At 43.1% G+C, this 12,988-nt stretch overlaps 1 protein-coding gene across 1 annotated transcript in view; it reads left to right on the plus strand.

The window, feature by feature from the left end:
- Nucleotides 1-12,988, plus strand: part of rictora (RPTOR independent companion of MTOR, complex 2 a) — a 25,533-nt gene continuing 12,545 nt past the window's right edge. The window contains exons 1-23 of the mRNA XM_048244307.1: nt 1-68; nt 184-231; nt 1,347-1,444; nt 3,510-3,574; nt 4,124-4,255; nt 5,023-5,086; nt 5,567-5,693; nt 6,555-6,724; nt 6,956-7,023; nt 7,117-7,184; nt 7,344-7,426; nt 7,548-7,635; nt 7,765-7,855; nt 7,943-8,009; nt 8,515-8,595; nt 8,768-8,868; nt 9,158-9,323; nt 10,028-10,129; nt 10,309-10,355; nt 10,465-10,600; nt 10,905-11,104; nt 11,237-11,363; nt 12,627-12,791. Of these exons, the coding sequence (XP_048100264.1) occupies nt 11-68; nt 184-231; nt 1,347-1,444; nt 3,510-3,574; nt 4,124-4,255; nt 5,023-5,086; nt 5,567-5,693; nt 6,555-6,724; nt 6,956-7,023; nt 7,117-7,184; nt 7,344-7,426; nt 7,548-7,635; nt 7,765-7,855; nt 7,943-8,009; nt 8,515-8,595; nt 8,768-8,868; nt 9,158-9,323; nt 10,028-10,129; nt 10,309-10,355; nt 10,465-10,600; nt 10,905-11,104; nt 11,237-11,363; nt 12,627-12,791 (2,352 nt within the window). The 5' untranslated portion in view covers nt 1-10. The remainder of the gene's footprint in view (nt 69-183; nt 232-1,346; nt 1,445-3,509; nt 3,575-4,123; nt 4,256-5,022; nt 5,087-5,566; nt 5,694-6,554; nt 6,725-6,955; nt 7,024-7,116; nt 7,185-7,343; nt 7,427-7,547; nt 7,636-7,764; nt 7,856-7,942; nt 8,010-8,514; nt 8,596-8,767; nt 8,869-9,157; nt 9,324-10,027; nt 10,130-10,308; nt 10,356-10,464; nt 10,601-10,904; nt 11,105-11,236; nt 11,364-12,626; nt 12,792-12,988) is intronic.

Raw genomic sequence — 12,988 nt, forward strand, 5'->3', positions numbered from 1 at the left:
CCCTGGGAACATGGCGGCAAGCGTCCGCGGCCGTCCTATCCGAAGTGTCCGATTGCGAGATAAACGATGTAAATATGATCGACTAGCACTGATAAATTATGACAAAATAAAAGTTGTTGTGGTGTTTCAATTACCGAGCTGATAATTTGCGTTCAGTACGTTTTTGTTGATTTCCTTTGACAGGTCGCAATGACAGTGGAGAGGAAAACGTACCGCTGGATCTCACTAGAGGTAACAACTAGCTAGCGGGTATAGCTAGTGGCTAGCCAGATGACTGCAGGACTGAAATCAGTACAATACAAATTTATTTGCAGGCCACTTGTGACAGACGGATGCTTTATTCGTTGGGAGTGGTAGTCAGTTAAACGCGTTCACACAAGAAGCGTCATGTTATTCATTAATTCCCAGTCCTTTCATAGCTAGTTCTGGTTAGCTTTACTAGCTAGATCGATGCGGGCAGCTTCGCACACCCACATTACTAGACTTTTTCAGGTCTGTGTAAACCACATCAGATACTGTTGGGTGGATAGTAATTCAACGTTACATTTGTATTATTTAGTAATAATTCAAGATTTTGAATAAAAATGTTATGTGTTCCACGCAATGTATTAATGCCCACTACATTATTCTGGGGTAATGCTGACTGCTTGTTAACGCCGACCTTGTTGAATGAATTGTTTGGGTTTTGTCGAGATGTCTGCAACCGCTATCTTCGCTCGCTAAATCAACTAGCTAGTTGGCGCAGTACATGCACTTGTCACATTGAGACACTGATGGTGATTTTGTGATTTTGAACTAGCCGTTAGCTTAAAAGCTAACGTTACAGAGAGCTTCACTATCAGAGCAACGCCCCTATCTTGTGTCAAATGCTGCATTCCGTTTGCACTGAGAAAAAATCCTTAATTTTAGTAATTTGCCATGATACCCACATTTAGTTGTATCATTATGCTTTCACTTCTTGGTTAGGCAATGAAATAACTTGGCAAGTCACTGAGACTTTGCATCCAGTCACACCAAGGAGGCTAAGAACACATTTGGAGTAACCTATGCAGGCAAACGCTTTGGCTATACTCAGGCTTGTACTAGACAAGCTAAGACGATCCATAAGATGCATTTGGTTTTCTAGTCGGGGCTAACATCTATATATGTTGCACGTTCTGGGACCACAACGTTAAGCCACGTTTTGTGAATACTGAATGATTTGACGCATGTTAAGATAACGAACCAGTTGTGTATCATGTTATTATCTAGCATAATTTGTGCGAATGAAGTGTATACCACAAATGCAAGGATTATGCCTGCTTTATGTAAACAAGTCTTGTCTGTCTGACATTTTTTTATGCCAGTGCCCTCCGATATCATGCGTGAAATCCTTCAGAATGTAGCCAAGCCACATGGAGTCTCTAACATGCGGAAACTAGGCCATCTGAACAATTTCATTAAGGTAAGCCATCTGAGTTCCCCCGACATAGGTCTTTTCCTGTGGTCCCATTGTACATGCTGGCTTCAAGTCAAGTTAGTTATATTTGTATAGCGCATTTAACATGCACGCAACCCAAAGCGCTCCACACATTGATACATAAGACAAAAGATGCGGACGGAGCGGCGTACCCGCCAGCGTACCCGTGACACCAAGACATAAACAAACAAACGTAGGTATTTTCCTGTGATCCCGTTGTCCATGCTGATGGCTTGTGACAACCCATAACTTGTGAAATGTCGTCACTTCTAACTCTAGTACATATGGTGGGTAGTACACAAACCCTAGTCTAGGTTTACCAAGACAGCTGATTATGTCATGTAGAGTAGCAATGACTGGCATGCAAAGGTATCTATCTATGCAATTAATTTTATGGCCATCCTCAGAAAGGATTGCTTCTAGCAACGTGAATGGCACAGAATACAACTGCTAGCATTCGGTGCACAAACTGCTATATCGCAAGCACTGTTGAACATATGTTATTTAGTTTAATTTGGTGAAATTTCATTCATGTTTTTTACTTGGTCAAGGGCTGAAAGATTAATCAATTGTTTATTGAAATGGCAATTTCTACTAATGTAATCAGCAAATTAAGAAGGCTGAAACCAATTGTACAGCTCGTGACTCATTATTTGCGAGTATTTTGGATTTAAGTGACGTGCAAACAAAGGTATAATGGAAACCTGTTGTGTCAAGCAGTTGTTACCTCCTGAAGCAGCACAACGAACTAGCAACTTGGAAATGCACCACAGGCTGGTATGATGAATGTATAGCAAAAACAGCAAGAAAAACTAGAGCTGGTCTTGCCCAATTAGACAAGATTATGGACATTATTTCAGACTATTTCTGACTATGACTATATCAGATTCAAGGAATATATTATATGGGGAATATTTTACTGAAGTTTGACTTGCAATGCAGTTGCTATATTTGTCAGAAAAACAAATCGTAATTAGATTTCCCAAAACCGTTTAGCCATAACCTGTTCATTGTCTGTCTAACCCTGATGACATTGCTCAGCACGGTTGTTTTAAGTTTATTGCAGCATATGATAACATTTGAATTAAAACACACTTTTTATTGAGATGAGTATGTTGGACACACATTGTGGCAGTGGTGCTTTTGTAATCCCAGATCTTCTGTAATTCTTCAACATTAGTTGAAGAATTGGAGTTCAAAATAAGACCTGGAGCATATGAAAGTATTTATAACCAACATCTGAAATTTATAGTGACCACTGACAATTTCATCAGGCCTTTTAAAATTGCAGATTTAATCGAATAGCTTCCCATGTGTTTTGCCAAAAGATATGTTTTGTTTTTGCACGTGCTGTTTTCCTCTTTCATGTTTGTTGGATTCTAACTATACAGCATCTCACATTTCTCAGCACACAAGTTGCCAAACTCCCATTATTACACAGTATACACCACCATTACCCAAAGTTCCCATGGAACTAGGAGATATGCGCAGCACTCAGCACTCTCTGACTCTAGTCCAGAGCCGGGCATGTGGAGCCTCCGGAACGGCCGAGTCATCTCTGTGCACCTGATTCCCCGGTTCCCACTCTGTCTGATGGGGAGGGCGCATTAGCCCGCATCCCCTTTTAAGGGGTCCTGCCTGGAATGGGGTGACTAAATCCCCCCAGTGTCACATGTCCAGGCCACTCCCCATAGCCTACTTTTTGCTCTGACATCAGCATTGATCCAAACAACACACAAGAGTACACAGGACTGGCACGAGGGGCTGAACTCTGTACCCCGCAAGTGCCCTGTTGCCACAACAAGTCCTCAAGCCATGTCTGAGGGAGCTTTTTAAAGCCCAAAAGCACATTTCACACAGACTTTATATTGCATTTTATGATGTTCTGTGCTAAGACACACAATGGAGTCTACTGACATGTGTTTCACACTGTGTCTCAGACATGAAACGCTCGAGGAGGAATACATAGATCAGAGAGTACTGGGTTTTTTGATTAAATAATGCTCTTTGTGTTCTTGTGACACTGATTTCTGCGTTGTTGTCCCCTTAGCTTCTCTGCAGCACTGGTCACTGTGTGAAGACATTGGGGTTTACATATGAAGAAATAATTATCTGGTGAGTTTTGTCTGTCTGCTATGGCAGTTTGTCAGATGAATTATTCTTTATTTTTGTGTGGAACATGATGTCACCAGCATGGGTAAGATGTTCAAGGCCAGAGGTACCTTAAGCCATGTGCTCTTCCTCCAATGCAAATGACTTTGGATTAAAAATAGTCGGCAGAGCCGTTTAGTCACTAATTGTGACCTAGATGTGCATTCATTTTGTTGTGGAGAAGCTTAGTATAATGCGTCAGACCAAACAAAGTGGAAAGGTTGGGTTCACTGTTCATAGACCCAGCTAGATTACATATGTATAATGGAAGATATGAACATTTTTACCTCCTATTGGTATTTCCTAAAAAGGAGTTGCATTACAAAGCTCTTAAGGAACACCTTGTCTTTATAGAACCAAAATATTGAAAATATAAAAGCAATAAATGACAAACCAAAGTTGTGAAAAGCAATACATGTCTCTCTCTCTCTCTCTCTCTCTCTCTCTCTCTCTCTCTCTCTCTCTCTCTCTCTCTCTCTCTCTCTCTCTCTCTCTCTCTCTCTCTCTCTCTAGCCTGCGGCTGGCGCTCCTCAACGAGGCTAAGGAGGTGCGTGCGGCGGGCCTGCGGGCCCTGCGCTACCTCATGAGGGACAGCAGCGTGCTGCAGAGGATCCTCCGGCTGCAGGTGGACTACCTAATCTCCCGGTGAGCCCCAACAAGCTGGACCCTAGATGAAGGGTTTTGTGAATGCTCATTACTGATTCTGTTCCATTCATTCTCTTGGCTTATTTTTGCTCATTTCGCCCAGTTTCGTACGGTCAATTCAAGTAAAAAGGTCAAAAAAAAGGTAAAGATCATAATAAAAAGAAAACATAAAACACACAAGGTAAAATCATTTAAAAATAAAGAATTAGTAAACAACAACAAACAAAAAAAACAAACAAAGGCAAAAGTAGTAAAAAAAGTAATAAAAGAAAAGGCAAGGTAGAATAGAAGGGTCAGCTTGGTGTAGATTCGGTCGTTTTGTCAGAGCTTTGCGCACTCTGGTGAGGGCCAGGGAGAAAGCATGTGAACGCAATCACATGGGAGCCATGGAGAATGTGTCAAACTAGATCATTGAGTTTGCAAATCTCATTAATGGTCGGCTAGTGCTTAAAATAGACTAGAGACAAGTGTCCTCTTTGATAATTCCTCAGTGCCACGGTGATGTTTTTCCCTTCCCTGTCTCCTTTCCTATCAGTGCGCGTGCATCAACGTGAAATGTGCCCAGAGTTCTTCCTTCTTTTTTTGGCTTCTGTTGGATGCTTTTGTGCTAATGTATTTAGCCATCAAGCCAATAGACCTTATTTGAATATGGTATTGAATTTCAGTCGTTATATAATTATCATCACTGGATAGTACATTGTTGTCATGTTGCTAAATATGATTCAACTCAAGGTCATTTCTGATATCTCTATACAAACACCCTCTAGGTGCATCGATATCAAGCAGAGTAATGAGGTGGAACGGACGCAAGCTCTGCGGCTGGTCAGGAAGGTAAGGCCCTGCCCACTCTCCTCTCCATGTGCCACTGAGATGACTCTGTTTGTGCTGTGAGTTGTTGTTATTGTGACGCTCTCCTTTTTTAAACAGAGAGCTCATGTATGAGGCGCCTTCGCTGGTTATGGTGACTGTATTTTACTGTAAGCCTATTTAGGCACTGCAGAATTCTCACAATGACAAGCCTCTCTTCCTGTTGCAGCCGAGCATGTCTCAATTAAAACTGGCCTCAGGCTGCTCTGGGGAGCAGCTAATTTTGCCATTGTGCGTGTGCAGTACTGAGAGAGAGTGAGAATGTGTACATATGTGTGCGTGCCCACACATTCATATATAGCCTTGAAAGGACACAAGTCAGTTCACATTAAGGAATGGAATTTTCAGCTATATTTTGTATCATGACTCCAACTTTCCAACTCCACCCTGTGACCTCTCCTTCCCCCGCCCTGCCCCGCCCCAACCCAACCCTCTCTGCCATAGATGATCACTGTGAATGCGCTGCTTTTCCCAAACTCCGTCACCAACTCCCTGATCGCCATTGGTAATGATGGTTTGCAGGAGCGAGACCCAATGGTGCGGGCCTGCATCGCCATCGTCTGTGAGCTGGGTTGGTATTCCCCCTAAAGGAGTTCCCTTATGAAGCTTTTAGGATCATTCCGTGGCAAATCAGCAAGGCTATTGCTGCACAGCCTCAGATTTTGTTTAAACCTGGTCTATATCATTAATGGGTCCCAAAACCAAGACCTGCAAAATATCTATGTTCAAATCCTATGTCTTCAATTTTTTTTCTGCCCTGGCTGTCTGGGAAGCAATGTTTGTGCATTAATATGACAAGTATTATTCATAGCCAGCCCAAACGGCTGGATGGGAAATAGAGATGTTCTCAGTGGAAGATATGACTAAACCAACCCTTAAAGGAGTACCGTCACACCGGTGTGACGGGAATGTTGGGAAATTAACATTCTAAAGAATATCTGGGTTCATTGAATTCAACATAGAATTTTAGAACCTTCAATTGTTGTGGAACTTAGAATGTTCTAAAACCTACACCTTTAAGGGTTAAAAGTTTGCGAGGCATGCTCACTGCTAGCATAATTCAGTATGCTAGCATGCTTTCAAAATGTTAATGGTCAAACATCACACCCAAGATATGCATTTATAGAGTGAAAATCCAAGAAAAAATATGAAAAGATTGGAATTGAACAAAAATATTTTACAGGTCTTCGTTTTGGGACCTAAACAAACCTTCATGTGGAAAATGTAAAAGCAATAAATGGTTCACAAAAGTTGTATAAATGTAAAAGCACCGACAGCTGTAGGAATATGTCCTCTATTTTTTTTTGGTCTCATCTCCAAGTTGGAACATTTACTGCAGTGTCCCTTTGTTGTTCCACCTAAATACTTTTATAGTCAGTAGCACAAATGCGTCCAGTATTGGAATAGTGTCCCGTCTCGTCCACCCCTGTAGCCTTGAAGAACCCCGCGGTGGTCGCCCAGAGGGGCGGGCTGTGCACCATCCTGAAGAACGTCATCGATTGCCAGCTCAGCCGCATCAACGAGGCGCTCATCACCACTATCCTGCACCTCCTCAACCACCCCCACACGCGCCAGTACGTACGGTCCGATGTCGACCTGGAGGTAAGGCCCCGTTATTTAATGGCTCGATTGCACTTCTGTTAACCTTGAAACCACAGGTAGCCACACTCTCCTTGATGGTGGTTTGTTTGATAAATTATACATCCACAGAAGAATCTCAAAACTGGATCATATTTGACACTCAGACTTTTTTTTTTTAGTAAATAGTGACAAGAAATAAATACAGATCTTTATTTATTTTTGTTAATGGTCAAATTATCCTCTGTTTTCCAGCAAATCCTAGCACCTTATACAGACTTCCACTACAGGCACAATCCAGACACGACCGAAGCCCAGCTCAAGTGAGTTGTCTGTGGTATTGGTGGCACATCAGCAATAATGTTTGTTGCAAGTATTTAACACTGACCTATTTTTCTCCATGTTTGTGTTTGTAGAGAGGACAAACAAGCTCGTTTTTTAGCCAGTAAAATGGCCATCGTGGCAGCCTTCCGCTCCTGGTCAGGTGAGTTACACTCAATACTGCACTAATTAGCATGTCAGTCGGCTTTGGTGTCAGTTAAACTGTTGATGATATAGATGATGATGGTGGTGGTGATGAGCATGGGGATTTGTTTTAATTCAGTTCATGTTCAAGATGTTAACAATATGTTCTTGTGTGCAGGAATCATTAACCTTTGTAAATCTGGAAACTCTGGAATACAGTCTCTAATTGGTGTACTCTGTATACCAAATATGGAAGTAAGAGTAAGTAGGCCGGTCATATACTGAAACTCTGTATGTGATATGCAATACAGTGTAACACATCTCTCTGGGTGATGAAATGGTGTACATGTATCCTTATAGTTTTGTCTTTTGCCCCCTACAGAAAGGGTTGTTGGAGGTGTTGTATGAAATTTTTCGACTTCCTGTCCCCATCGTGACAGAAGAGTTTGAAGAAGCCCTCCACAGCATTGGTGAGAGATCCTGCCTACCTGTCTCCTATCCCCCTACCAGACTCTCATCAACATTCAGTGCACTACTGAGTAGCCTTGTGTTTGGCCAGCAAAAGTCCTGATCACCTTTTCATCGGTCTCTCCTCACAGACCCCAGCAGGTTTCAGGACAGTTGGAGACTCTCGGATGGCTTTGTGGCGGCTGAGGCCAAGGTTGTTCTTCCTCATCGGGCCCGGTCCAGGTGAGGTCTCCTGCCCAAAAACAGACCGTTGATCATCTCCAATCCCACGGGGCAAGTTTAAAAACACATTTTGGTTTTGTGTTCTAGGCCTGACCTCATGGACAACTACCTAGCGTTGGTACTATCTGCTTTCATCACAAGTGGACTTCTGGAGGTATGTTATCCGTCATTAACGATGTTAATCAGAAGGACACATGAATGCTAATCTTGTGTTAACGAAAGTGGAACTACATTTGAGGATCCGCCTTGTGATTCAGATCCTCTCCAAATTCTAATGGCTTCCTCCTTGGTGCATGCTACACCCTTCCACCACATTTAATGAAAGTTGGTGGAGATGGTTAGCCACTGCGTTGTATGTGCAGTGTCTTTAAAATACATACAGTAATTTCCTGTGTATTAGCTGCATTGTGTATAAGCTACAGGACAGTGTTTTATGCAAGTTAAAAGAAACAAACCCATATTAATACCATATTAACAGCCCCTGTGTATTAAACTCATAGCTGAAGAAATTTTGCAAAATCAATGTATAAGCCACAGCTAATAGTTGGGAAATTCTGCCTGCTATTTTGCATTCCATTGTGGCAAAAATTATTGTTTTTGTTTTTTGAAAGCAGTGTTGAGGACTATGGGCTCATTGAAGTAACTGTTTCCTATGATAGGGTCTTGTGGAGGTCATCACCAGCAGTGACGACCAGATTGCTGTGCGATCCACCATCCTCCTTGGAGAACTTCTGCACATGGTAGAGTGTCATGTAACACCACTCAACACTCACCCCCACCAAAAGCCCTTATCCTGTCTCTAACATTGTTGAAGTGTTCCATTTAAGAAACAAGTGCTAACTTCACAGAAATGTTTGGCTCTTTTTTTTTTTTAAGCACGTTTCTTTTTTTTGGTGCTTGTGTTTCCCTTAGGCCAACACAATCCTCCCTCACACGCACAGCCATCACCTGCATTGTTTACCGACCCTCATCAACATGGCTGCCTCCTCTGAAATCACCCAGGAAAAAAGACTGTGAGTCGCAGCTTACTGAGCACCAATATGGAACATTTCAAAAGACTGTTTTTTTATTCTGTGTCGTTTAGATTATGGTTATTATACATGTCTGATCCTTTCCCTGTTTTTTAGTGGTCTAGTTAGTGCCTTAGTAGTCTGACATGTCTAGCGCTGTGCTCCATCACTTGAGCCACAGCTGCAGACATTTTGCGTAACTCAAGCTATTTTCACCTCCGTAATGCAGAAGTTCATAATCTTCCAGCATCTTAACTCGTGCTTAACCTCTAGTGTGTTTCTGTTTGCCCAGACGTGCCAGTGCAGCGGTGAACCACCTGAAGCGTTTCCATGAGAAGAAGAGGCGAGGCCCCCGGCCCCACAGCCTGTACCTGGACCAGATCATCCGCAAGGCCGCGGCTTCACCGCACCGCAGGGAGCAGCCTGTGCGCACGCACAAGGACATCTACGCCATTAAGGTGTGTGTGTGTGTGTGTGTGTGTGTGTGTGTGTGTGTGTGTGTGTGTGTGAAAAACAAAACACAATAAAGAAGGGAAGGGAGAAACTACTTATACTATGTGTTGTTGGTGTTGTATGGAAATGTTAGCCTGGAGATTCCAGACCCTGGTAATCTAGAAAGATTAAGGGTCTGGCCACGAATAATGTAATGGCCCAACTTGAGGGGCGGCACCAAGCGTGCATTTGAAAATCTCACTGCACGCAATTGGATAACACGATACGACCAATGTTTACGGACTGATTCCGGACTTAAACACAATTGGATAACACTACAACTGTCATCTGTTTAGCTCGCCTCTGGCCCGCCTATATCAGATACACCGATGTGATTGGCTCCCCGCGATACAAGTGGCAAAAGTAACATGCATCATTACTCATTGCCAGAGTGTCTCGAAGAGTGTCTTGAAGTGTTTGAGACAATTCAAATTGTGCTTTTGCGAGAACCCTGGAGTTTCCAGGGTATGGAAATGTATGGCATTGCTTATGATCTGTTAAGTGGCTTATCTCCTTAGTGTTGTCTTTTGTCTTAATGTTCTCTTCAGATGTTCCTTTCATACTATAGCAAGTCTGCACAACACACATTTAATTCCAGGCCCCCAAAACTATTGAAGATTGTTTGTCACAAATTGGTTCTTACATGCCCCCGTGCCCCATGTCTTTCCAGGACAGTGAAGAAGCACTTATGATGAACTTGAGGGATAGTCAGATCCTCAACCACAAGCAGAACCTGGAGTGGAGCTGGGTCCTGATCTCCACTATACTGAAGGTGACACACAGATATGTCTGTGACGTAATATAATATGATTAAACATGATTAACATGATTAAACAATGGAAGAAAAATCTTTAGTCCCCCCCCCTGGAGTTCCGTAATAAAAATTGTTTGTATAATAGATTACTTTATTAATCAGAACTTTTGACCAAACCTTTGAAACCTTTTTCCCAGTGGCCAAGCACTAACCTCAAAAACAGCAAAGATGAACAAATGCACAGGTAAGCTTGACTCACCAACTCCCTGTTGAATAATGACAAATAGTTGTTGATGAACAGACCCCTAACACAGGAAACCCTAATTGACTGAGCCGATCTCGCTCTTCTTTAGGTTTGTGCGGCGGCTGCTGTACTTCTACAAGCCCAGCAGCAAGCTGTACGCTGCCCTTGAGCTGGACCACAGCAAGGGCCGGCAGCTGACCGTGGTGGGCTGCCAGTTTGTCGAGTTTCTCATGGACTCTGAGGAGGTCAGTACAAAGCAAATACTCTCAGGCCAAGTGTTTGGTGTACCCAGAGCCATATTAAGGTACCTTTTTATGGTTCTGGGTGTACCGCCTAAAGAGAATGAATCCTTCTGTGTTTTGACCAAGTTGCTCTGAAATGAACAGTCTCCATTAGTCTGGTCTCCTCTCGTATTTCAGTTTAGGCATCTCAACCAAGTATTTTATATTTATCTATTACATTTCTCAGTTGGTTTCATGTGTAGATCTCTTCCACTGTTGCTTGGTAAGTTTGCTGATTGTCTTTATTGTGTCCATGTGTCCTCCTCAGGAAGGGCAGGCGTATCTGGAGGACCTGGTGAAGGACGTGGTGCAATGGCTCCCGTCCACCTCGGGGGCGAAGCCTGAACGCAGTCTCCAGAGCAACGGCCTGCTCAACACCCTCAGCCAGCACTACTTCCTGTTCCTGGGCACACTGTCGTCCCAGCCGTACGGCGTCAAGGTCCTGGAGAAGTGCAGCGTCTTCCAGTGGTGAGCGCCCGTATCTTACCCAGAATCCAAAGCAGCAGCCTTTGTTTGTGCTGTTGAAGCCATGCGTGGGTTATTGTGATGCCTCTTGTTGGAAGTGATTCTAATGGCCCTTTGTTCCCTGGTGACCCCCAGCCTGCTGAACATGTGCTCCATGAAGAACCAGGACGCCATGCTGAAGCTCACCGTGGCGTCGCTGGACTACAGTCGGGAAGGCCTCCCACGGGTCATTCTCTCAAAGGTTCTCACGGCAGCCACAGATGTAAGAACTGAATAAGCCCTCAGAACCGTAATCTAAGGCAGCATTTTTTCCACTTCAGTTGCAATGTCCCCATGTCAACCTGCTTCTGAGTGACAAACGGTGTTTTTCTCTCTCTCTTTCTTTCTCTCTCTCTCAATTCAATTCAATTCAATTCAATTCAATTCAATTCAAGAATGCTTTATTGGCATGACAAGCTCACTTATATTGCCAAAGCAGTTATACAATAAATCTGAACACATACATGTCAGTAGATTTTCATAGGAATAAAATAAATAGGTAAAAGAAAGTAAAATGTAGTGTATGATGCAGTGTGTGTGTTTGTATGTGTGTTGTGTGTGTGTGTGTGTGTGTGTGTGCACGCGTGTGTGCGCACCTGTCTGCATGTGTCTGTGTGTGTGTGTCTGTGTGTGTGTATTTATTTGGTGATATAGGTCACTCATTGTCCCTCAGATTGTGGCATGTTGATATATATTGGGCAGCAAGATATGCTTTATCTCCTTCTCCTAATAATATGTTTAATTTTGATATGTCATTAAGTTCATTAAAATTAGGAATTTCTGAGTTAAATTTGTTGAAGAAAAGGTTTCTTGTGTGATTGAAGGATGTACATTGTAGGAGGAAGTGCATCTCTGTCTCGACCTCACCTGTCATGCAGTAACCACATATTCTGTGTTCTTTTGGTTGCCATGATTAGCCTGTATTTGGTTGCCATGATTAGCCTGTATTTGGTTAGGGTCAGTCTCTGTTTTCTATCTCTGACAGTATTAAGATATTCTGCTATTTTATACTCTCGGTTTAGGGACAGATAGCATTGTAATCTACTTTGATTTTTAGTTTCTTCTTTCCAATATTCCAAATAGGCTACTTTACATTGTTTCATAATTTGGTTTACTCTTGATTGGTTTTTGGAAAACAGTGTTGTTGTGAGACTGATCAGAGTGGGTGTGTGGTAAGGCAGTTAGTCTCTGCAACAACTGGTGTAGGGGACTTTTTTCTGGGTTCAGCTCTTGGGTTTGGAGGGCTTTAGAATGAAGGTTGTCTTGTGGGCTGGATTTAAGGTGATTCAGAAAATTGAGTGCTCTTTTGTTGATGTTAATGATTAGTGGGTATCTATCTCTCTCTCGCTCTCTCTCTCGCTCTCTTTCTTTCTTTCTTTCTTTCTTTCTTTCTTTCTTTCTTTCTCTATTTCTCTCACACTCTTTTTCTTTCTCTATTTCTCTCTCTCTCTATCCTCTCCCCCTCTCGCCCTATCCTCTCCTCCAGACCTGCCGCATGTACGCCACCAAGCACCTTCGGGTGCTGCTGCGGGCCAACGTGGAGTTCTTCAGCAACTGGGGCATGGAGCTTCTGGTGACCCAGCTGCACGACCACAACAAGGCCATCTCCATGGAGGCACTAGACATACTGGACGAGGCCTGCGAGGACAAGGTGAGCGTGGGAATGAATGACCATTGCCCTCAAGGTCACCTCAAGGATAAATGGAGAACTGTGAGGGCAGCTAGGAGTCGATACAGCAAGACCGTGTGACCTCTGTTTTCCATCTTCGGCATGACAATGAGAAGCTGATGAGAGGCTCAGTTCTCAGGCTGTCCGAGTGCCAGCTAAATGCAACCCATTAGTTCCGA

The sequence above is a fragment of the Alosa alosa genome, chromosome 5 (genome assembly GCF_017589495.1).
Source record: "Alosa alosa isolate M-15738 ecotype Scorff River chromosome 5, AALO_Geno_1.1, whole genome shotgun sequence".
NCBI lineage: Eukaryota > Metazoa > Chordata > Actinopteri > Clupeiformes > Clupeidae > Alosa > Alosa alosa.